The 26,028-nt window shown below is 46.1% G+C and overlaps 1 protein-coding gene across 1 annotated transcript in view; it reads left to right on the top strand.

The window, feature by feature from the left end:
* The first annotated feature begins 2,842 nt into the window (after positions 1–2,842).
* The window catches only part of EHD3 (EH domain containing 3), a 29,911-nt gene continuing 6,725 nt past the window's right edge, over positions 2,843–26,028 (top strand). Inside the window, exons 1-3 of the mRNA XM_062489346.1 lie at positions 2,843–3,104; positions 9,859–10,035; positions 14,656–14,753. Of these exons, the coding sequence (XP_062345330.1) occupies positions 2,878–3,104; positions 9,859–10,035; positions 14,656–14,753 (502 nt within the window). The 5' untranslated portion in view covers positions 2,843–2,877. The remainder of the gene's footprint in view (positions 3,105–9,858; positions 10,036–14,655; positions 14,754–26,028) is intronic.

The raw sequence follows: 26,028 nt of genomic DNA, 5'->3' as shown, positions 1-26,028 counted from the left end.
GACTGAGAAACTAGAGAACTAAAAGTTAAATCAATCATATCTTCAAAGATAAAGACAAATTCTATACTAGAGGACTGTAATAGACCCCACCAGTATCTGAGAGAGGTATGTTCTGAGTACTGCAGTAGAGTGGCTTCTCTGCAGGGCAGTCAAGGGAGAGTGTTTACATTTTAAAAATGTGAATTGCTAAAAAAAGGCCAAAATTTACTAAAGATTGGACCATAAGACCAAGCTCTCTAACAGAAAACCATCCATTAAAACACCTCTGATTAAGAAATGAAAATAAATAAATAATGAAAACAAATTAAAACTTCCAGTTTGATTCTGGCAGAAAGAAAAACCTAGTTATACTGTAAACTTCCTTTCCTAATTTTACTTCCCTTTGTTTTTGGAAAGCTCTGTACCTCAAGGTAAAGATAGCTGTTGAGGAAGTCAGTCTCAAATGGCTAAGAAAACAAATAAATAAAAATAAATAAAATTGTGCAATGACTGTGAGATACCTACAGAAAGTCTATAAAGACTGTCAAGTTTCATTGTGATCTGCCCTGGAGATAAGGTATCCATAGGAAAGAGACTCTCTTTCATGTAAGGCAAAGAATTCTTTTTTGGCCATTTGGCCATCAGGCATGCATATTTATGATTGGTGCAATTTAATGATTAATAGCCTCACTTTGTAAATGGGGAACAATTTCGCTTCTGCCATACCTGTGGCAGTCAGCTCCCACAGCCTGCACAACAGAAACCTTGCTTTGCTCCCCATTCACTGCCTTCAGGAAGGGCACCAAGGTGGCCTGGGGAGATTTACAATCAAAGGTTTCCTGGCCTGGCCTCTACTCAGCTCCGAGGATAACACAGGCAAGCACCAAAGAGACTCCATATATAGCTGTAGAAATGCCAGAGCACCATCAGAGGAGCACAGCCCTTAAATGGCAGAACTATCTAGAAGATGAAAGACAGTTTTTTTCCTACAAAATGAGTAATTCTTGCTAAAACATGTTGAATTCTATGGGGCCTTTCATTTTCACGAGTTTTCACTGGAAAGGAGTCATCAAATTCTTAAAGCCAAAAGTCTCTATTTATAAAACTAAAGAAACGAGGGAAATTGGTCTTAAGGAGGTTTCAAAACATCAGTTCTACTTTCAGCTCTAGGCATTGGCAAGAAAGCAGAGAAGTCTGATCCTCAGAAAATACAGTTAGCCTGCTCTGTTCTTCCAGAAAAAGAAAACTGGTCCCTGGAGTCATTGCTTGCACCTCTTGGGTCAGGCCACGCCAGGGAGCATATGAGTGCCTGGGATGACACAATGGGAACAAGGAAAGCGTCTTCTCCTGCAGTAGAAGGCATAGAATGGACCTGGATCATTGTTCAGGCACACAGGGCCACAGAGCCTCCATGTGTCCCCCCCTCTCCTGTAGAAGAAAAAAAAAAAAAAAAAAAAAAAAATAAAAAGAGGTTTTAATGCAGAGCTGCCTCTGCTTATGTAAGGTCTGGGCTCCTCCCAGCTGGAAATGGCTGGGAAAGGGCAGGAACTGCCACACAGCAGGACCACTTCCAAAACTGCCTCTTGCCACATTTTTCAGATCCGTGGGATGGACTAAAGTGAAAAAGCCTTTAGGAGATATTTTAGGGGGAAAAAAATCCTGCTTTATCACAGCTCCGCAGTGGAGATGAGGAGAGCCTGGCAGTGGAGCTGATGGCCAGCCCCAAGGACATGCCATGCTTCAGGCTACTCCTGCAAAACCTGTGCAGCCGTCATGTCATCCCTCATTGCTGGAGGAATAAAGAATTTGGGACAGTAGATAATTTGCCCATTTCATCTGCTTAGATGGAGAACTCCTCCACGCACAGCCAGAGCCGTGAGCCCCATGAAGTGAGGGACGGCAGCACAGCCCAACACTGAGCTGGGGAAAGAATAGTCCAAGAGACAACTGAGAGCACAGCACAGCATCAATGTGTGTAAATATCTAAAGCGGGGCTGGCAAGGCAATGGAGCCTGGCTCTTCTTCACAGCACCAAGCAATAGGACAAGAGGCAACGGGCAGAAACTGATGCACAGGGAATTCTACCTAAGCACAAGGAAGAACTTCTTTATTATGCTGATGACCACACATGGAACATACTTCCCAGAAAGCTTGCGGAGTGTCCCTCACTGGAGTATTTCACAACCATTTTATCACAATCCTGCACTACATGCTCTGGGATGACCCTGCTCGAGCAGGGAGGTTGGACCAGATGACCCAGTGTGGTCTCTTCCGACCTGACCCATTCTGTGATAGGCTGGACACCCAGATGAGGCTGGCAGTGCTCATGAACAGCCGGCTTCCCCTCAGACTTGCACTCGCACGGCTCATTTCAGTGGATTTTTTTAGGTCCATTTCGAAGCGAGACAAGAAAGGAAATAAAATGGCGGCGGGGCTGTAAATCCCTACAACGGCCTCCAGGGGGCGCGGCGGGACCCGGCCCTTCCCCGCTGTCCAACATGGCGGCGCCCGGCGCGGCTTCACCCGCCGGGGAGAACGGGCGGCGCCTGCCAGGAACCGCCGGCTTCCGGCGCCCGCCCCTTTCCAGGAGGGCCGGGCCTCCGCGCCATGCCCACGCCGGGAGCCGGCGGCGTGAGTGGAGGCGGCGCCCGCCGGTGCCGCTGGGCCAGGGCTGCGCGGACGAGCCGCTCCTTCAGCCTCCCGCGGGGACTGCTTTCTGGCTGAAATCGCCGGCGCAGGTGGCGTGAGGGCGGGCGGCTCTCGCGGGTGGGCGCTGGAACGGAGTGAGGCCCGCCCGGCCTGAGGGGGATGCGCGGGTAGCCCGCGCTCGCAGCCAGCCCAGCCCAGCGCAGCCCAGCCCCGCTGGTCGCCGCGGAGCTGGCGTCAGGAGGCCACAAGATGTTCAGCTGGCTGGGCACCGACGACCGTCGGCGGAAGGACCCGGAGGTCTTCCAGACGGTCAGCGACGGCCTGAAGAAGCTTTACAAGACCAAGCTTCTGCCGCTGGAAGAACACTACAAGTTCCACGAGTTCCACTCGCCCGCCCTGGAGGATGCCGACTTCGACAACAAGCCCATGGTGCTCCTCGTGGGGCAGTACTCCACTGGGAAGACCACCTTCATTAGGTAAAATCCAGCTGCCTGCCGCCCGTCTCCCAGGCATGCCTGCACCCGGGTCTCCCGGGCACTGGGGTGGGGCAGAACGTGTCCCTGCTACCTGTGCTATGCCTTGATCCCCCTTCTGTTACCCCCTTCGCGTCCCCTCAACAGCTTTTCATTGAAAAGTCACCTCCACTCAAACGCAGAGCATTCCTTCGCGAGCACAGGGATGGTGTAAGATGTCCTATAAAACACCGACGTGGCAAAAAGTAGCCCAGGGCAGGGCTGAGGAGTGCAGGCAAGGCAGGAGTGTGGAGATGTGAGTCACTGGGGCCCTCCTGGCCGTTCAAAGTGCAAAGGCTTTGGGAAGCCTCGCGCGGCGCGTCCCGTGCCTGTACTGCCCGGGTTGACCCTTGTAGTAGCCATTCTTTTCAATTTGCTCTAGGCAGCTTTCATGGGGGTGCTTCGGTTTGCAGAGGTCACTGTTACACGCTTGCTTCTGTCTGTCTTTTTCTGCACTGTCCCACAGACAGCACTCAGAACCTACTTAGAGTAGCAGTGTGCCTGTGCACAGAGACCTGCCCCTCCTCAGGGCTCCAGAAGTAAAGCCCTGCTTTAACTGTGTTCTGCTCGGCCGAGATGCTGGGACCAGCAAGTTCCTTTCGAATTGTAAAGAAAGAGCAGCTGCCAGCAGCTCTTTCATTTTGATGAAAATGATGAGATGATGTGGACTGTCGCAGAGAGTGTTATCATTTCGATGATGTGAAACTGTCGCAGAGGGGTTAAACTTTTCCGGCTGGACTTGCTTGCAGAGATCGCTGTTCAGCCATGCTGATAGTTCAACGTGCAGCAGCCTTTCCCTTGGGATCATAGCTGAAGCTGCGCTGCCCGTGTTTCCTATGTGATTCATACGCTAAGCGTTAAATTCCAGCCTTTTTCTGGTGTGGCTGTGTTGAAATCTGTGGAATTACCCCAGTGTAGATCTGGACGAGAGCCACAGGCAGCCAGCCCTTTGTTCTACCAATATTTCTTGGTGAGGGAGGGAACTGCAGAGTAGAGAGAGGTGAATCAAATTGACGGTACCTCTAAAGGAATGACCTTGAGAAATGCAGAGGATTTTTTTTTATGTGCTGTAATATTCCTGCTGCTAAATTTCCTGGTCAGGAGCCAAGAACAGAATACATTTCTGGTACCTTGGCATGTACCTGGCAAACAAAGTTTAAGTGTTAAAAGCTTTTCTCATATGATCAAGTCAGGTGGATGGTGAAGGGGTGCAAAAGACCCAAAGAAGCATTTTGCACGTTTACAAAGGGAGTTACTCTTATGAATAATAGAGAGGAGAGCACAACTGCTTGATTCTACCCCAGATCTTTGTTCTTTGACTTGCTACCAAGTCTGTTTGGAAAGCTTTTTCTGTCTTCTGGGTTACAGACACTAAGAGTCTGAACCTGAGGAATTGCTGAATTCCTGATAAGGGTGTCTATTTAAGCATCTCTTCCTAATTCTTTTCTCTGGATTGCCAGCATCAGTGTTTCCCTGCAATCTCACCTGCATGCTGTTAGCAGAGACTTCCTGTCTTTGCCCCTGTCTGTTCAGTGAAGTCCTTTTTCTGTAAGCATCAACTCCTTTTGCAGGACATTTGGGTGCCTAGAACATGTTCTAGGCTGAAGAAGATTGAGTCTTTGCTCATGTGGTATGGCAGCAACAACCTCTTTCCCGTCAGCAAGTGGATCTGAGCCTCTCTGACAACTGCTTTTTACTCGTGCTTGTGTCTTCTCCCAGTTTTCTCCAGGCACAGAGCTGAGATGAGACTTCACAGAGATGATGGTCAAGCAGAAAAAAAAAAATCAACCAGGAGCTTTGGGAGCTTCACAGGAGTGCCAAATGGACCTTGCAGAAAGGCAGAGTCTTCTGTTTAAAACAGTGCCTAAGGTTAAAGTTGAGAACTTTGGTAGAACCCCAGGATTTCTAATCTAGGAGAAGTAAGAGTCTGTTACTCCAGTGTGTTTCCAGTCAAAGGCCAAACGACCTCATCTTGCTTGTGACAGGCTTCCAGCATGAGCTTGCAGGCACTGCTCATTAAAGAGCTGAGATAAACACCAGATTAGCATCCAGAGTTATTGTGGGAAGGCAAGTGGGAGCTAAAGCTGAGAGCAGGGAGGAGTTAAAGGGGGCTGGGGGGAAGAAGTGGGAGGGTTGGCAACCATTATGTCTTAGCAGTAGAGTGAAGCAAGAAACAGCCTCTGGACCATGTGTCCACAATCTTGTCAGGATGGGGGATAATTAGGGTTATCCTTACGTATCAATTCCACTCTTAAATTACATCCTGCTTGTACTGCCATGCAATTTAGGGAGGTGACTTAATGCCACTAAACAATCATGTGGAATGAACTCAGTCCCAGTTTACATGGATCCCAGGACACCTTACCAAAAAAAAAAAATAAAAAAATACCCTTAGTCACCTACTTAAGGAATGTCTGTCTTCCAAACATCTTTCCTTGTTTTGGGGAATCTGCAGTGAAACGAGGAAGAAATGCAAGGCTGTGAAGCACCTAAGCTACAGCATCTTGCAGTGAGGTTGCTCTCTTGTCAGGAGCTGATGGCAAAAAAAAAAGGCAGTCAAGGTCAGCAGTGAGAAAGATTCCTAGAGGCTGAGCCAGGGAAGAGGGAGGTGAGTTGGGTGGGTCAAAGCCAGTGAAGCGAGACCAGAGCATGGCTTGTTTTCAGTGGAACCAGGTTGTTCCCTCTTCTATTTGCAGGCTCACAGAACTGAGCCTTTCTGTGCTATGTGAAAGGTGTAGCATTGCTAATGCAGGTTTTCCATTCCTGCTTCCTGCTGTATCATCTCTTTGTGCTCACTCCCATTTCTCTCCTCAGCATACATTCGGCTGACGCTTTTCCACAGGGTTGGGGGCTGAAAGTCAGTGTTGGCTAGGGCAAAGCAACACCTCTACCTGGGAATATCTGACAGACACTGCAGGATCCCATTGGAGCCTGCCTTTATAACGTTATTGCTTTTTATGTTTCCTGTAAGAGGGTGGGAGTACAGGACAGAACATTACTCTCCTAATTAACTTAGGTTCCTTGGTCACTTCTAAAATTAATCCTGGCTCAGATCCAGCCATCCTGCTAATAAAATAAACAAGCCTGCCAGAGCCCTACTAACTGTCAACATAGCTTGCTTTTCTGGTGTAGCCACCCCTTCCTCCTACAGCTAATCATTTACACGTCCTGGCCTCTCCATACCGTTTGTCACAGGCTACACGCAGAGCTCTAGTGTGACCTCCCCATGCGGCCATGAACCTTTCATCTGTGTCTGCATCAGGCAGTTGTCACCATTTCCTCCTGCTCTGCCCTTCTTCCCGTTCCCGCTCGGCATCACCTCTGCTGCCACACTCAGCGGCATCCTGCAGGGCTCCTGCATGACTCATCACGGGCAGGCAGCCCCTGCCCCCACATCCTGAGGCACTCCTCCCAGGGAGCCTGGCCTTTCCTTACCCATTTCCAAATCCACCTGCGAAAGGTGACCCCAGGTTGGGCTAGCACTAACACATCTTTCCTGCCCTGGCCCTTCCCAGGAGCAGGCCTGAAACAGGCAAACAGCATGATGCTTCCAGCCACATACTGACTCCGGACACTTCTCTAAACAGCAGATTGGTCATAAAAGACCTATTCCCCTCCTGCCTGGGGTACTCTGCAGACCTCCCTAACCTGGCTGGAGGTCATTACCCCGGGCTTTTGAAGGTGTTCAGCAGTTCAGCTTAAGGTGTGCAGCACTGGCAGAGGAAATTTCTTGCTGGTGGTTGGTGTTTTCCACAGCTGTTGTTTGCTCTTCTCTCCCAGAAATCCCCACAAATGTCACAACTACCAGTTGTTCTCTAGCTTGCCTCTGGTAGCCAGGGCAGGCTGTGTCACTGCTGAGCAGAGGTGCCTTCCCCCCCATCTGGCAGTGTCAATACAACCCCTTATATTTGTCCTGTGCATAATGAGATTCTTGTGCTGCTGACACCCTGCTGCACAATGCACCCGAATCTCCCGGAGAGGCCTCACTTAAAATAGATGCTGTGATGGTGGGCAGTACAAATCTTCATCTCTCTGGTTTCCTACCACTTGTTGCACATAAGTCAATAACATTGGTGTGTAACTGCTTCTTTTGTGCTTTTGTTGGTTCTTTTTTTGTTTTGTTTTGTGTTTTTTTAAAGCTTTACACAAGAAATAAACACAGAAATCCTTAGAAACATTAGCTGAATGGGGCTGTGATAAAATTCTTTCAACCAGGCTGTCTGGAGGAGTGTTGCTGTTACACATAGACTTTTGGTTAGATTTTCTGGGAAGCTTTATAAATAATAAATAACTCTCCCTCCCCCAGCCCCAACTATTTTTAACTTGTGCTCAAAAGTTGTCATATTGCAAGTGCATTTCAAGCCTCTAAAAATTAAAAAGGTGGCTGTTACAGCAAGGCTGCAACCTGACATTGAGAGTAAAGGGCCTTTCTCAGAAGCCCTTCACTTGTTGTATTTGACAGTTGTTTACACTGCCTATTTCTTTTGTCTCTGGTATTTGCATGGGGAGAATGCAAAGTTTTATTTCTATGGATTCATTGAATTCCCATCTGTATAAAGCCACTGGCTTGACAGCAATGTCCATCAGGGGCTAGTGTTTGAATTGCCATCTAGGAGGCGCAAGCTAATTTTCCAGAGTCTGACGAGGTGGCTTCTAACCAACAAATAGCTGTGCAATGTAGAGCTTCCCAGTGAATTGAGCCAAGAACATTCATATGATAGTCTACAGAGCCCTTGGTGGGAGAGAAGTAGCCCCTTCTTGTTCTCAAGTGCCTCAAGCTAGAGAGGAGTTACTGTGGCTGCCAGGAAGGTATACTGTGATCACCACCCAGAGAGGTGGCACACACCAGCACTACCTGTAGTCTGCTTTTCTGAAGTAATCACCCACATTTATAAGAAAGTTTCTTTTTGGAAACTTAAAACTTCTAGGTAAGGTGTAGATAAATAGGATATATCTGCCCTAGTATAGGTGGTCAGAGGGGTGCTCTTCCTGGATTATTTCAGGTCTTTTAGGAGCTGCTCAACAGCTGCTGTTACATCTCAGAGTTCTGACACTAAGAAGAGTCATTTCTGGTGGCCTTCTGGTGAGCATGGGACTTGGAAATCACTTTGGACAAAAGATAGAAGAAAATACATGATTAAAAAAACAGTAAAGGAGGTGTGATCATCTCCTAAGGAAATTATGGATATCATCTGTGGAAGTATTCTTGTTGGAGTATGAGTGTGTACCAAGCCAGAAAAGTATCAGTGATTTGTCCTGGGTATACATTTGGTTGTTTTATCTCTAGATACATTTGATTTTGTGTTGCCCATTGGGGACTGAAGATATGTTTGCTGATGTGGTATCAATGAATTGCCTGCCTTTTTTTTTTTTTTTTTTTTTTTTTCCTCTTTAAATACTGGATAGTGATTATCTATGTTAAAAGGACAGTGAGAGTAGGAGCCCCTGATAACTTACCACAAGCCTTCATGCCAGTGGTCCTATGGTCCCTCCCACAGGGACTTCCCTCACTAAGGCTCGCCTAAATGAACCAGTTCTGGTCCTTAGACATACCAGTCTCCTGAAAAAAAATCTCCAGTCTATTTCCTTTTCCGCATCCCCATAATCTAGTTTTAACATCACAGCAATTCTGAAATTATCTTTTAGTCTGCTGAGGATTAGGTCAAAGCAGCAGAGCAGAGAGTTCCAGCTACCCTCTGGCAACAAGCAACACATTATTTTACTGACTTCCGTCATCTGGTAGTATTTTATTCTTCATGTAACTAGCCAGTGCTTATCACTTGTCACCTCTGACACCATCCCATATGGAGGGCTAGACCAGTTCTAGCTACCTTCTGCAGGCCCCATGGACATAATGGTCTTAGTTTTCAGCATCCACACACACAAACATTGGCCTGTTCTCAGTGATGGCATTTGGCACCTTCCTGAGCCAAAAGGAACTGTCCCGTGCACACACCATTGACCCACCCTGAATTTGGCAGGATCAATTAGGATATGCTGCCAGGGTCCTATTCAAAGCCCTACAACCCCACGGGTGATAATCTCCCTGGAATTTGCCAAACTACCTTCAGGAAGTAATAAGGGATGCTGTACTTACTGTACTATCTAGCTTGATATATAACTTGGAATATACTCCCCCACACATGTGTGTAGTGTAATGCTCAATATTCTTGAGCAGTTTGTAGTGCAGACCTGTGGCTGCATTTCAGAAGCACACAAGGACAGAGGCTGAGACTTCAGTCAAGTGCAGGCAAAGTTGGCATTTAAGCAACTGATTTAGACTGGGGGCTAAGCACATTAGCTGGATGAGTCTGCCGAAACAAGCAGCAGTGAAGTAATTGATACTGGCACCAAGAGCCAGTAGGGTTTCAGGATTAACTCTGTGATTGCAGCGAACTGCTGTTTTTACTTTGCTGTGCTAAATCTGCTCCAAATGTCTTGAGGATTGAAGTACACAAAATGATGCAAGGTGATGAGAATCTGTTCCCAGCAGCTATAATCATCTCAATTTCTTAATCCACCTTAAATGAGCTTTCAGTGTTGAGATCCTAAGTAGAAAATCTACCAAGATATTTATCAAACAATTCAGTGACAGTGCTTAAAATAGTCTCGGAAGGATCCATGCTCTTGAGCTTCATAATTGCACTGCAATCTTCAGCACAACTCATTAGGACTTAGCAGCTTGTGTCTCATGCCCACACCCCACTTTCACTTACAGGTACCTGCTTGAGCAGGATTTCCCAGGGATGAGGATTGGACCAGAGCCTACAACTGACTCCTTCATAGCAGTTATGCAAGGAGATGTGGAAGGAATCGTTCCTGGAAATGCATTGGTGGTGGATCCCAAAAAACCATTCAGGAAACTCAACGCCTTTGGCAATGCCTTTTTGAACAGGTCAGTACTCAAGAGCTTTCTTGTTCTGCAAAGTAAAGTTAGAATCTAATGAGCAGCACAGCATGTAATGTAAAGGGATAAGGCCCTTCTTTTCCTCCCATCCACATGGCTGATGCAAAGCCCGTCCATTCCTACTAGATTCACATAAGTCAGTTGCTGAAGGGCTGATAAATTAAAGTGTGACAAACCTTCATTTTACTTGAACAAACAGAACAAAAATGACATCACAGCCTATGCTCATACTACAGGAGACTAGAGGTAAATACCTTCATTATACTTGTTCTCTCCTGCTTCAGTATTTCTAGCTTCTCCCATTTGTAATCAAAAGCAGGCTCTCTCTGTTCCCATGCCTTACACATACAACCTCAGGTGCAAATTGATGACTGCAAATTGATAATGTGTTTCCTGTAAAACAGAGTAGCAGGGTGTTTGGACAGTGGCTCTGTGACATGAGGAATATAACCTTTCCATCCCCTAGACCCAGCCCAGCCATAGGGAGGTTTTGGATCTAGGCCTTGCAGGAAGCCAGCAGCACACACCCATATCCTAGATGAGCACAAACTGTGCTGCAGAAGGCAACAAACTGACTACACCCATCATGGATGCCTTCCCTTAACACAGTGTGGGAGACACTGGAAACATGGCAGCTGCTCAGCCAAACAGCCAGGAAAGCTAGGCTGGGCTCTGGCTCCCATTCAGTCTTCCAAGTTTAGAGAATGACTGTCCAGAGGGTGCAGCATCTCCTACCAGCACTGACCTCAGGAGTGCTGGTGTAGGCTGCAGCGAGGCAGGGAAGGGGCCTGCAGAGAAGCATGGGGAGAAACTTGCTGGCAGGAGAGGGACCTAGCTGGAGTCCCTGCTGTGTACAGTACCTCAGGGTGACAGGAATAGGTATCTGATCACTGCACAGGAGCATCACTCAGATACACCAACATGGTCCTGCACCAGAGAGACTTTGAAAAGATTTTGTTATTTCATAGGGCCCAGAATATCTGTGCCTGGTCAGGTGAGTGCCCACTCCCTACACCAGGGCAGAATGGTTATTTGCCTGAAGAGAATAACGGGCCTCTTGCCTGGAGTGCAGAGATCATGGATGAAGAGGACAATTCAGAGCAAGATAGTCAAGAACAGCCACAGCTGGCAGACAGTTCACTGCAGAGAAGGAACATTAAGCCAGGCACGGGGGGCAAAAAAGCAAACACTTCTGAACTAGCCTGATGGATATGTCCTGAGTGCAATTTGCTCCTGATACAGCAAGGGATCTCTGCATGCATTAGCCCAGTTCACTGTTTCATGCTGTGCTCTTGTTATACTTCTTCTACTCTTCTTTCTTCCAAGGAAGGAGTCAGGCCTGTGCCTGTGCAGGCAGCAGGGCAGAGGGACACAGCAATCAGTGATTCAGCAGCAGCATAAGTGCAGTCCTTCTAGCAATGCAGGGAGTAGCCACAGCAGCTAATGACACCTTTCTCTTGCTGACATGAAAAAAGAGGGGGTAATGATTTCTAAACTGACAGAGGAGACACTCTAAGGAGGACTGGCTGAGCTGTGTGAGCACTGCATGCTGAAAATGCAGATGTTAATGCCCAGCTAATTAGGAAATTAAATATATGCAAGAGTTGACTCAGAGGGCCAGAAATTTAGCAGATGTAAGTCCTGGTGCACCCACTGGACCAAATTAAGCCACCCACACTTAATTCTCCAGTGGCCTGGGTTCTGGGCTAGGGACAAGCAAACCTATCTCTGCCTTGCACATACCTTGCTGCTGCTATATATATGCCAAGGCCCTGACCTCAGCTGGGAGGCTGTGAGCAAGAAATTTGCAGAAGGGAGCTAACCTCCAGGGGCCTCTAAGCTGAGATAAGAGCAGCCACGGGGAAGTCTGCTTTGCCCGTAGATGATTAGAGGCACCACTTGACTGTGAGCATCAGTGGAAAGGAACAGAGCAGCATGAGGAAGTAGCATTCACACAGGCCAAACTGCTCTTGGCTGAGAGGTCTCACTGTTTCCTGTGGGGTGCAGAGCCTGCTGCTGCAGGAGTGAGCATCCACCCTTAGCTGGGACTCTCTCCCCAGCAGAGACTGGGATCTGCTGCTTTCCTGGAAGCAAGGGAAGACTGGTACAGTCAGCATTTGGCTGGGAGACAAGCAAATTATGTTGCCCAGAGCCTGTATTCTCCCTCCCTTCATTCCCAGGAGGTGGAGCACCTGCCCATGGCTGAAATGGGGATAGCAAGTCTTCAGAATGCTGTCTCTTGTCTGCTCTTCTTGCCCCAGGTAGTTCCCGGGCATTGAGAGAAGGGTTTGTTTTCCTTTCCCCAGCTCTGCTGGCCAAGCTCCACCCCTGGGATGATTCCAGAGAGATGAGAAGTTGCACCTTGGTATCTAGAACATTTGTTTGGCACCAAGGGCCTGGAGCAAAATCAGGAATCTCACCCATTACTTTTGTATCAGATTGACTAGGTTGCAAGAATTCCCCCACCTGAAAAATCTGTTTCGGGAAGCTAAAGTGGAGTCAGTCCTGGTTTTGTCTTGTGAACAGCAGGAGTGGTAGATAACGTGCTGATCCTTCAGCCCTATGCTCTGCCTGTAGAGGTAGTGAAACTCTAGTTTGGCATAATGTTCTACCCTTCATATGGCCCCAAACAGAATTAGGTCGAGCTCCCTGAGGTCCTGCAGTTCTGCTGGGACAGCAGGAGGGCAGCAGCTTTAACTTTGCCAAAAGAGCCAGAATGCACTCACTCATGCTGGCCTCTGACCTTATATGTGAAATCTCCTGTAGAGTACTTTTCCTAGACAGACTGGTGGAAAATCCCCCTGCCCTATTTAGTATTGCAGCACTAGGAATACTCAGGGCTATAACAACGAAGAGCAAACCTGGGTTGGCAGGACAAGGGAATAACATGGCCTCCTGAGCCTTTTATTCTCTACTGCTATGCCTGGCACTCAACTGGATAATCAAGCCAGTCCCCCTCTTTGATAGGAGGTATTACACATTCAGAAATGCTCCCTGTTGCCACCTGCTGAGCTGGGGATGTGGGAAGATGTGGTCTGAAATAGCTGACAGCTTAGGGGACGATTCACTCTTAGCAGAATCTTCTTGGAGTCATGCAAGTAGAGCAATTGTATTGTGGCATAGCCTAGAGGAATTCAGAGGTGCAGGGGCTTCTGCAGAACCTGACACTCAACCACAGCACTGCAGGGCCACATCTGCCTTGACTGCACTGAGTGGTCCTTGTGCCAGCCCCCATCCTCTGTGGTTCTGCCTGCTCCCACAGTAACATGTTTTTTGTGACAGAATGTCACACCACCCTATTAATATGCATATGTACACACACACCTATCCATGAAATGGTACCAGGAGCTAGGGAAGCAGATTTTTGCTGTCCTTTGCTGTTACTAGCAACTGAAATAGACTAGCTGCAGCCCACAAAGCACAAGTGACTCTTCTTAGGCAGTGATTTGCATACAGAATGGGAAACAGCTAGCTAAAGAGCAATTACACATAAATGGAGCTGCAGAGTGGGGAGCAGTGAATTACAAAGGGAATGCGAGTTAACAGTGTCATTCTGCTGTTAGAAAAAGCAAACATGTCACTGAGATGTATAAACAGGACTGTCAACTCTTAAGAGATAAGGAGCAATCACTCCTCTGCTCACCACTAGCAGGGCCATGGCTGGAGTGTATCAGCTTGTGACATGACCAAAGAAATGTTTAAGAGGACCCAAAGGAAGGCTGCAAGGGTCTTAAGAGATTTAGAAATGAGCTGTAAAGGCAGCTAGAGAGAACTGAAAGACATAGGGAAAAGAAAAAAGCAACCGCAGAACTGTTTTCTACAGAGGAAACACTGAGGGGAGCAGGATGACAATAGTGTGCATTGTGACAAGAGGGGAAAAAGAAATAATTTTCCACATCTACTGTGTTTGTGACTAAGGGCATTATAGCATATGAAATTTAGATTAGACATTAAAAAAGAGGATTTACTGTAAAGGTTATTAAGTAATGGAGTAGACTCACAGCAAATGTTGGTAAGTCTGCATTGTTATGGATTTGAAGAACATTTTAGACAAATATCCTGACTGATCCTGCCTTGAGGCAGGAGGATAGACTGAGCAACCTCTTGGGATCTCATGCTGCCTATGCTTTACTACCTCCATGGTGCAACAATAGCACACTTTTTGTCTGTTTAAGACCAGATTTGAAGGAGAACGAAAGTCCTACAGCATTGCTGATTTTTTTTTTTAAAGCAAGTTATTTCAGTTCATTTGAGTTCAGTTCTCTACAGGGTAATGCTTAACCAAAGAAAAACAAATACTACTTCTTGTTAAAGTCTAAACAGCACATAAATGAAAACCCAAATGTTTTCCTAATTCAGAATTTTGGGGCCCATATAAAAAACCTGTCATAGGTCATGACTGAGCCCCATGTCACAGAGGCAGCAAAATAGAGACAAGTGGTTAGTTCTAGTTTCTTTCTCATTTCTTTAATGAACAGTAACTCCAAGCTCCACCTAAAGACATGAGAGATCAGAGTCTGGCTTGTCCCATGCTGCCTGTGATGGTCAGCACATCATAAGTATGTTTTACCTTTTTAATTTTTTTTAACACGGTTATTTTCGACACAGGTTTGTCTGTGCCCAGCTACCTAATCCCGTATTAGAAAGCATCAGTGTCATTGATACACCAGGAATCCTTTCTGGAGAAAAGCAGAGAATTAGCAGAGGTAAGTCCCAAGTTCAGTTCTCTTCTAAATGACAGTAATGTAAACCAAAGGAACTCTATATGATTTTCACTTCAAACTAGACAAGCTGTGGATAACAGCAGTGGTAGGAGCCTCTCAGAGCTACAGCAGGACTTTGCAAATGGAGACCAAAGGGACATGGTTAATCTGCAGAGAATTTAAATGTTTTCAGGGAAGTCTGCTGATAAGGTCAGCGGTACATGTGTCACAGTCCAGTATTTCCCCATGGAAGAGATTTCTATCAGAGTCAAGTAATACCTATCTGCTTTACAGAAACAATTGCTTTCAGTGGCTTACTGATGATCCATAGCCAATGCCCCCATTGTAATCAACCTGGTGTCTAGCACTGGTCAGGCTTCCTGAATCTAGTGGAAGACTGGATTGGGTTTAAGAATCATTGGCACTCAAGTTCCTTATTGCAGCGGGGAATCTGGAAAGCCTTTGGACACTAAATCATAAAATCCTAGAGTAGTTTAGGTTTGAAGGGACATTAAAGATCATCTAGTTCCAACCCCCTGCCATAGACAGGGTCACCTTCCACTAGATCAGGTTGCTCAAAGCCCTGTCCAACCTAGTCTTGAACATTTCCAGGGATGGGGCATCCACAACTTCTCGGGGCAAGCTGTGCCAGTGCCTCACTACCCTCACAGTAAAGAATTTCTCCTCAATATCCAAAAAAAGCCTACCCTTTTTCATATTAAAGCAATTTCCCTTTGTCCTGTCAGTACAGACCCTCGTAACTGGAGCTGATGAACAACAAAGCATCTCTTGGTGAACTTCTGAGGTCACTCTCAGACCCACCCTCTGAAGGGGACAACATCTTCATACTGTGCTCACTTCCTTGCTTTGTATGGTGATGGTGGCATAACTTGCATTTCTGGAAGGTTCCTTAGATAAAGCTGAAAGCTATGCACCATTTCATTGGAAGAGAGCCAAGAGCAGTAGTATCAGCATTCAGGTTTGACATCAGTTCTCATGCACGCTGCCAATTAGCAGCGCACAGTTGAGTTTCAGCAGCGCAGTCTCTACCCCAAAGTGCTGTGGCCTTTCCCATATTTCCATATTCTGTCCCATAAGATTTCAGATGACTCGTGACTTTTCAAGTCCTATGACACTTTTCCATTGAACTTCTTCCTTTTTTCTTTTGAATGAACAGCCACCTTGCACAGAGTCAGGTCTTGTTTGTTTTGCTGGGATCTTCCACCACAGGAACCTTAGTTAGCAAAGAAGTGTCAATAAAGCACAGCTACAATTCACAAAAAACCCTCAACATTTACCTTTTTCGGTGTGGGCTTCTGCACTGCTAGGGGATCAGAAATTCCAAGGTGTGGCAGCCTTCATGAGAAGGTTGAAAAATATGCTGTGCAAGTATTTCTTCCCTCAGCAGAAAATGTTATTGAGATAAAAAAAAATTATTATGTGGTGTAGACATTTTCCAGTCAAAAATGCCATTGAAAGCATCCACTTCTTCTGTGGAACTATCGCAGTGAAATAAAGTTGCTTAGGAGGAAGTATTTTTGTTATTAAAAAAAATTAAAAGTGGTATAGGTGAGTCATTTCAAGCCCCTTTTCTAAATTTCCTCACTAATTCAAATGCTGACATGTATCGCAAGATTTTCCTACTTTTCAGCTGTTTACAGAACTAAAAATAACCTCCTGCAAAATACACTGGCACTTCTTGCTGCTCCTTCTGCAAGAATTTCTCTGTCAGCTTTCCAGTGGGTCTTGGTGTCCCATTCTAGAGCCTGTCAGTCTGACCTTGGTGCTGGGACAAGTCATGAAACTGATCATCATCATCATGGATCAGGCCAGCCAACGCAAACTTATGAAAGGCAGGTCCTACTTGACCAGCCTGATCTGCTGTGACAAGGTAACCCATTTCCTGGATGGGGGAAGGCTGAGGATGTTACCTACCTAAACTTTAGTGAAGCCTATGACCCTATTTCCCTCACATTCTCCTGGAGAAACTGGCTGCTCATGGCTTGGATGGGCACACCCTTCCCTGGGTGAAAACCTATCAGGATGGCCAGGCTGAGAGTGGTGGTGAAAGGAGTTAAATCCAGATGGAAGCCAGTCACAAGTAGTGTTCCCCAGGGCTCAGTACTGGGGCCAGCCATGTTTAATATCTTAACAATCTGGACAAGGGGATTGAAAGCACCCTCAGCCAGTCTGAAGATTACACCATTCTGGGCTGGAGTGCTGGTGTGCTGGAGGGTGGGAGGGCTCTGCAGGGAATCTGAATGGATGGGACAGATCAATGGACTGAGGCCAGTGCTGGGTTCAGTGATCTTAAAGATCTTTTCTAACTTAAACAATTCTATACTTCCTGCAGCTACTCTAATAGATGCCAGCAATGCCAGAACATGCTTCTAACACAGCTGTGCACTGTTACAAAAGTCACTGGTGTACTTTAACCCAAGCCAATAATGCCTCTGCAAACATTTGGAAACAGCTGAGGAGGCTAAAGGGGAGTCCCAGTTCTGTACATTTTTGCATGCTATACATGTTTGTAGAACTGGAGGCCTGTCTCAGCATGTGGAACAGGTTCTTCCTGGACAACGTCCCCAGTGCAATTAAGTGCACTTAGGGCAGAAAACTGGCACATTGGCCCTGTGACTACAGTGTGTGGTCATTCGACCCTTTTGCTAGGAGGCAACTCTAGATGGAGTACAGCCTGGTCTCCTGATCATCCTGCCATCCCAGGAATTTGCTCTGCTGTGTCTGCAGCCAGACAAGGGGGCTGTCATGATCTGTCAACTAATCTAATCACAGCAGTTAAAAGTACAGTGTAGGTGGGATCTCACTTTATCACTATTTACATCCAGGTCAGACTGAAAGTGATCATGTGGGCCAGGTCAGATGACCTTGCAAAAGATACAGGACAAGATCTTCGTCTGGTTTAGGTCAATATGGCTTTGTTGAGGCTGGGACAACTCCAGCAATTTCTGTCTACAGGGAGCAGGAAGAGTCAAAAGAGTGCTGAGGTGCCTGTATTTAGGAAGGGCTGCTGCCAGGCATTGGCTTGAGCTGATCTCAAGGTGTTTGAAAGGGAGTACTGAGCTGCTGGCTCACATGGAAGAGGAATAGGAAAAAGTGGTGAGGCTGACAGCTTTGTCACCAAGCTTACAAGCCAGCTGACTTCATTAGCAAGTTGGTTTTGAAGGCAGATAGAGCACTAACATGGTCTAGGAAGGAAACAAGACAGGGCTGACACAATAAAATTCTTCTGCTCCCTCTGTACCTTCCCAGCCTGCTCAGATTTTACTTGGGAGTGAAGCAATACCTGAGGGAGTCTTACAGAGGTTTTGCTAACTGCTTGCAACAGGAATGCTTTTCTTACCTTAGAAAGGTAAGCATCTTACCTTTCTAAGGTAAAAAAGGTAATTAAGGTGCTTACCTTAATGCTTAGTAGGTTCTATGACCCTCAGACTGGGGTACCTGGGTGCAGTGTCAGGGAAGAGAGTAGATAGTGAAGCAGCATTCTGTTATAAATTTGGGGGAGAAAGTAAAGATGCAAAAGATGTGGCAGGCTTTCCCAGCCTGCCCATCCCATGAGAACCAGCAGCATTTCTAAAAATAGGAAATTCCTCTCAGTGGGAACATCACAAGTCTGTCTCCTTCCCCATTAGATGTCAGGAACATTAGTTAGTCTATATAGTGTCAGCTTAGCAGAATACCATGCTGTCAAAGCTTAGCAATCCATGAGAGCCACCTTATACCCCTGAATTTCAAAGCAGTAGCTCTTCCTGTTATTGCATCCATGTTTCAAAGGGCAGGAGCAAGGGAACAGGGTTTAAAGAATTGATTCAGGGACCAGTCTGGGTTCTGAAGCTTTTCAGTTGTCTGAACTCAACTCTGAATTAAATTCACTGCCTTGTTGCTCTTAAAGATGACCAATCTGACAGTCCCTTCACAGCCAGTGTGTGTGCAAGCACAGTGTGCTTGTTTTTAGTGCTATGGCACTCAGCCTCCTACAGCCAGCAGCAGGGCTTTGCATTAAATGGCTACCAAGCTTTGCTCGAAGGAATGCTGTATAATCCGAGGAAACAAAGTTCTGCACTGGCTCTCTTCCAGGACTGCATGACCATAAAGGGCCCCTTTTCCCCACAGAGCAGCCCATGAAGTTTCCCAGTAGCAGAGCTGCAGGTTTAGGCCTGTCAAGCAATTGAGGGTGATGCAGTCTGTCATAGCTGAAGTGCACATCCCTTTGACATGCAGTGACATCACCAGCACGGACACAGCAGCTGCTCCTGCTCTCAGGCTCCCATAAAAAGTGTAGCCAAGGAGCTGCCTGCACTGATTTGACCTACTGAGCTCCTGACTCATGCAGTGCTTTGTGGTGGGCACCCACAGTGTCACAGGTGGGGTAGCCAGACTCCCTAAGATGTACAGGTGTCATTTACAGGCTATGTGGGAAGTGTTTCCAGGATGTCCTGGCCCAAAGCATCCTGTCTGTTACTGCTTCAGTATTATCCTTGACTGGAAGGCAGCCATTTCTCTTCTGGTCTTTTTTACAGACTGGGCCATGAATCTTTGTCCATATTTAAAGAACTAAAGATTGCATTGCCTTGTCCCCTGCTCTATGTCCTTTTTGGTATTTATTGTTTCTAAGGGAGCATGAGGCTGCAGAAATGGCCATAGGGGAGGCGTTTGTACCAAAGCAGCACAGTCTTGTCTGATTTGACAATTTGATAATGATACAAATGCCATCCACTTGCAAAGCACTGTTCTGGTGTCACATAATGAGCTCAGGCCCACCTGCTGGGAGGGAAAATGAGGAGGGGATGACAGTACTGAAATAAATGAGGACAGAGGGGAGGGCCACAGATCAGGTCGTGCGGAGCCAGGACAGGAGTGAGGACTTCCTCATAATTCATCACCTTGTGCAGTCTGCCCTGCTAATGGAGCCACCTGGCAAGAGGAACTCTTGTGCTTCAGTGGCAGTGCCATCCCTGGGGGCTGAGCTTTGCACGCTGTGCTGCCCACCTGTCTCGACCTACATCTGCCCTGAGCTGAGCAGATCCAAGTCTGCCAAGTTCAGTGACACCTCGGCCAAGCTGTATTTGGTCCCTCTTTTGGGGTAGTACTCCCTGGATATATCCTGAACACTTTATATTCACGCTGTATGCCACCTTCTCCCTTTCCTGTGTTAGTGGTGACTACAAGGTCCTAGCCAGGAGGTAAGGACTGCCAGTGTCATTCCCTATTGGTTTTATTTCAGTATACACTATTCCAGCATTTTCCCAGCCTTCCACCAGTTCCATTCTGGCTTCAGTACAGCCTAAGCATTCCATAACCAAGGGAAAAAACCCTACCCACCAGCCTCACCCTTCTCCTGGGAAAATGGAATTCCCAAATGACCAGCAGCTTCAGCACCAGAGACACTTAGTCACTCACCAGTCTGACAGCAAGAAGAAAAATGTTAATAGCAACAGTCTTGGGCAGTGCAGAGCTCTCAGCCTGACTGTGTCTCAAATAGCCATGCTTGGAAGGGAAGGGCAAACACCAAGGGAATTGATGTTCTCCCACTTTATGCAATGCTCTTTAGGGTATGATGGCAACAAAAAATATTTTTTCTGAGGAGCTTTGTCACATGTGCTAGCAACGGCATGATACAAACTAAAGGCATCCACCCTGAAAGCCTCTAAAAGGGAGGCATTTCAAATATTTGCTATAATACTCCCCACTGGTGATGTTTGCTTATATTCTGTATTTCACTCTGCCTGGGAGGGTGAAAGTGCACTGGTTAGTTTTGACTTTCGAGTTCACCTCCATTACAGCTGCTCTGCCAACTTGCCTGATTTTATCACAGTCTCACTTAACACATACAGTTCCAGCTGAAATGCTCAGCTCTTACAGTCACTCTGTTCTGCACTTCCTCTTAAAAACAACACAAAAATGAAAAGAAGATCTGCACAGTTCTCATTTTTATTTCTAGAGATGAGCCTAACACTTCTGACCTGAAAGCAGCATGCAAACAAAATGTCAAGAATATATTTGGGATTCGAGAAGGCCAAACCATTATTTTATTGGGGGGGAGGGGAGGGGAGAGGAGAGGGACTGTCTCCATGATTAGGGTTGGAAATACTGATATATTTTGCAGTTCAGAACAGGAAGAGCAAAACCAAAAGTAACACAAAAGAACAAGATTAAATGGCTGCGCAGATAGAAAGGGCTGTGCTTTTTTCTATTCCTGTTAACATACAGCAAGCATTTAATTTGTGTTACTAAACAAGTCTGAGTTTTAGAACAGCTGTGCAGCTTGTCCATTTGCTGTGCACTGTGCACTCCAGAATTATTCTAAGTATCTCTTGCATTGAGGGAAGATGGTCGTGCCATCAGCATCTCATCAGTTTGCATTATTTTTGCCCATTATACATTCTTTTCAACATTCTGAGTAACAATGGAGAAGGAATGTGTTTCCTGGTCACTGGGAGCGATCAGTTACTGGTGGCCATTTCAGGCCAGCTTTTCAAGCATGATTTCTCCTGAAATTTAAAGTATGAATGCAGAAGAATTCAGTTTGTGTTTGAATGCTATAGTAAAAATATTCCTTGGAATCCCAGCTACACATCAACACTGCTATGCATTGACTTCTCTGGAAAACTTGGCCTGTATTAAGGTGCCTTCTGCGATCTCAAAATCTGTCTAGGAACTGTTTTGAGAATTGGCCCAAGTACCAGGTAACTCTCAGGCCCATCTGTCACAAGTGGCAAAGATATAAAGTTGTAGATGGGACAAGTTACAGCTGTGTGTACATAGGAGCTAAACAGGCTGTTATAGGGAAACTTAGCTCTGGACAACGCTCTCCTCAGTTTTGCTCCACCTGATCTGAATGTGCCTAGAGAGCTTTTGTTCACTTTGCAGTGACATAAAGTGAGAGCCCCATCAGGCTCCCAAGTCTCTTTCCCTCCCTGAAGCCCTTGCAGTAAACAACATGACAGCAAAAGGCCATGCAGTCTGGCACTCCAGGCACTGGTTAATGTAAGTGTTAGCACTGTTGCTAGCTCAGAACAGAGATCTGCTGTGATTTGAGTCCTTTTGCTTTGCTTTGGAAACCTTAAAGCCTCCAAAATGTAGTTAATGTTTCCATTAGTTCTTGGTACAGAGGAGAAGGAAATATGGAGCACTAGCAGGAGGATGTAGCTCCCAGTGCTCTGAATCAGCAGCTCCAGGACAGATTAATTATTTGAGTATAGGAACAGGCAGAAGTGATTGGCAAGCTGGGCCTGCTCTAGAAATTAGGGCATGTGACATTCAAAGAAATCTTTTCATCCCAAAGGCCTTCTGTGTACTTCCCAACACACCCACAGATATGCATTACAGGAATCTCTTTATATTCCTTTGGAAGGTAGCCACTTTCAGAGAGGAGTATGGTAGCTTTTTACAAAGGTGTTTTAGGATGAACTGGATGCAGTGAGGTGTATCCAGTACCCATCACTTGCTTTTCATCATCCCTTCTGTCCTCTCCTTGCTGGCACCACCAGCTCCTCACCTTGAGAGAAACTTGTTCAAATCACTCTTCTTCCACCCAGTCCCAGCTGTTTCCTCTCTGATACTCTTACCCAGCACCCTTCTCTCTCTAGGACACCATTACTCTCTGTACTCTCTGGGTCTTGTAACAGCCACCCAACCCAGCTTCCCACTATTTGTGTTCTCAAAGGGATGTGTCACTTCCCTCTCCCTCCCCTCATTTTCTTCTTCTGACCTTCCTTCTCCTTTGCTCACAGCCATGTGTCACATTTGGGTAACACCTGCCCTTTCTGGCACATTCTCCCCCTCCAGTGTGGGCTGCCTGCTTGTTTTGCAATGACATAAGTCTTCTTCCCTGGACTCTGAAAGGCTTTCAGGCAGGACATTGCTGTGACCAGTTAGACTAAGCCTCAAAACCCTCTTATTCAATTACAAAAATTTAAGTCATAAGCTCCCTGAAATCAGCATTCATTTCATCTCCCCAGAGCTGTTCCCTCTCCAAGCAGTCAGTGCAGTGTGTCAGCTGTCCCATCTTGGGATGTTGTCCTCAGACAATCAGAGCCAGTCTCCCACTTGACAAATAGGGACACTACCATAAAACTCTGCCTTATTGAGTGGCACAATCTGGTAAATCTTTCATCTCTGCAATGAAAGATAACACCAGCTTTAGAAAGGTCAGAAGGAGGCTCCCGGTGACTAAAATTCAGCAGGAAAGAGGTGAATTGCCAAAAGCAGCAGCATGATTTACAGCAACAATAACAGCAAGCTGCGAGATACCTGGTGCAAAGCAGCAGCTTTGGGGTTTTCAGCACTTCTTGATCTCACTGTTCCCATTCAACCCCACCTGAACTCCACTACCACAGGACCTGTGGCTGTGGTTCCACAAGACAGGATATCAGTAGTATGTTTGCTACCAGTAAAAAAAACAGCACAAACAAACCTAAACCAACAACCAGTGTAGCTTCATGGTGAGAAATGCTGAATCAGTGCATGCCTACTCCTTGCTGGTTCAAATTTGCTTTAAAATCTTATAGCCAGGCAGATTTTGTGCTGGGTCAGGTATGATCCATCTTCCCACAGTCAGCAAAAAGACTGTATCATGCCTGATCTGACTTGACAGAATGTGATTGCATAATCCTGCCAGTTCTTGGTGAGATGCACGGTGCCACGTATTCCAGTGGTGCACAGACAAGAATTCATTAGGCCAGCAGCCTGCCTTATAGAGTCTAGGTGGCAGAGTGTCTGCAAGATCATTTTCTCTGCAGGCTGAACCCACTGACAGTCCTGCTGACTTGTCAGCTTTGTGTTAAGTCTTTTGAGTCATTTTCATGCTGTCAAAAGGAAACCTGTCCCATGAAAAAAATCTGATGGAATAAAATTGTTATTGTGTTCATCTTGTCCTCCTAGCACTGTATGACTGGGATTAATTTTCTCTTCACATTCACCTTATCTGGAGGTTGTGAAAGAAGCTGCATCAGTGATGTTAGAGAATGTTTAAATATGCAGCATATTTTTCAACAGGGGTGCAAGTACAACAGAGAGACATTACTGAACAGCAAATTCTTCCCTTTACAGTTCTGTCTGAACATCCCTGTAATAATGGTTTTGCATTAATGCAGCTTTGGCAACCAGATGGCTTCCCTGCCACTCTGTAAATTCACAATAAAACCATGCTTTGTTCCGTGGACAGCTTCACCCATCCCTGAAACACTGCCAAAGCAAAGAGTGTGACTGCCTGCTTTTGTGAGAGGCCTTAGCAACACCCTACAACACAGGGAGCTGTAGGGAGACAACGCATTTGCAATGGAATGAGCAAGGGACACCAGGAAATCTCCTAATTTGACTGCAGATGAAGATACGTTCTTGGTCTAAGCTCACACAGTAATAAACTGCTGGAAGAAAGAGGCAGGCCCAGTGTATCTGTGAAATGAAAAATGGGCCAGGAGGGAAGAAACTGAAGCGAGGCTATAATGCTTTAATTTAGTTGTAGAATAAACCTTATGTTTTCAGGTGTTGAACACCTCCAGCTCTGGCTGGAGCCAGGCAAAATGCCCTGAGTTCTCTGTGTCCTTCACAGCCTTTCAAAAATGAAAGCTCCAAACTAAACATTAAAATATTAATCTAAGACCTTATTTTTAAACACCTTTATTAATAGCTTGCCCTTAGCCATTTACACTGTCATCCTGCTATGCAAATATTTTAGTAACAGTCTACTCTGTTATACACTAAAAGCAAAACTAAAAAGTGGACCCCATGAATCACATCTGTAGCAGTTCCCTAGGCACTGTGTGCCTAAACACCACCGCAGTTAGTGACTCCAAGTAGATAGTTGTAAACAGCTCTGTGCCACATCATGCCATGTGTTAAGGAACTTTACAGCACTCAGGATAACTTTTCCCTCTTTCCCTCTATAGCATTCCATGACTTAAGAACAGAATACCTACACTTACACCTTGTTTTTCCTGCTAAGTACCTCCATACAGAGGAACGCAGCTGTGATCACACACAAGACTTGTTTCTTGCTTAGCTGGGCACCAACAGGAGAGGTTCCCCAGAGGCAGAGCAAGTGGGACATACAAGGGAAGGGTGTGGGTTGGGCTTTTGTCCCAGTGTGAGATGTAAATGAGCCCATGGTGATGTTTCAGAGCAGTCAACACCAAGTGTTACTCTCCAGGGCTTTGTTCTCTCTTTAATGGAGATATGCAGGACAGCTGTCAGGAGAATATCTCTGAACAAGCAAAGAAGCCAGGAAAGAAAGTCTGCTAATCAATCTAGACATTTAATGAAGTCCACAGGGACATTCAAGACTCATTGTATGTTACTGTAGCAGCTGGGAATACACAAAGAATCTGAGCAGATATTAATTTCCTTTTCTTGCTGGGTAGAGCAACATTTGTTTTTGTTAATAGGAAAGAGAGGCTCAGGAAATAGATACCTGTTAAGTGCTAGTGTGGATGCAGGCTTAATACGGAATAAAAATCATGAAAGCTAAGCACCTAAAGATACTTTTGGACAAACCTTGAGACCCAGACTAAGGTCAGTCTCCCAAGTCCTCAGTTAAAACCAAAACTACAATTGCACTTTTTTTCTATAGCTGCCTTTTTTAAAATAATTAGTTCCCACTTCTACTTAATCCCTGCAAGATGGGCTGAGTGTCAGGTGCAGGCACGTTCCCCAACTCATCCCAGCCCCTATTAACACAACAGAGAGTAACAGTGACTGTTCCTCTACTGTCAGAGGGAAACCACCCACATGATCTGTGACAGGACATCACTATAGCATTACAGGGTAGGCTAGAGAGCATGGCTCATTTCCACTTGATTCTCCCAAGAAAAAGACTGGACAAAGTAGCTATGGTACAATTCAAACATGTGCCAGCTTTGACAAGAAAACATCTCAGTCCATGCGATTTGACGAGGTTAAATGCACAAACATCTCCAAATAAAGTCACCCTGACTCACTGCTTCCATGATGAAAAAGCAAGCTGTGTAGCTCTGTGTATGAAGAATAAACTGTCCTGCCATGCCAGATGACTTCCAGCCCTGGCAGAAGTGAACATAAAGTCTGCATACCTTCTGTTTAGCAAAGTTTGAGGGGGCATGGGAGGTCCCTGTTTGCACCTCTGTTGATCTGCTTGCAGAGGGACAGCTGACAGCCTGAACCCAGGCCAAGTGAAGTGAGGTGTTCAGCATCGACTTTGTCCTGCTGCCACTGCCCCCAGCACGGGTTTGGAAGGAGTCAGCATGCTGATCTTTGCAGCAGATTTGCAATTAGAGCAGTGGAG

The sequence above is a fragment of the Cinclus cinclus genome, chromosome 3 (genome assembly GCF_963662255.1).
Source record: "Cinclus cinclus chromosome 3, bCinCin1.1, whole genome shotgun sequence".
Lineage (NCBI taxonomy): Eukaryota > Metazoa > Chordata > Aves > Passeriformes > Cinclidae > Cinclus > Cinclus cinclus.
This window is presented reverse-complemented; position numbering and strand designations above follow the sequence as displayed.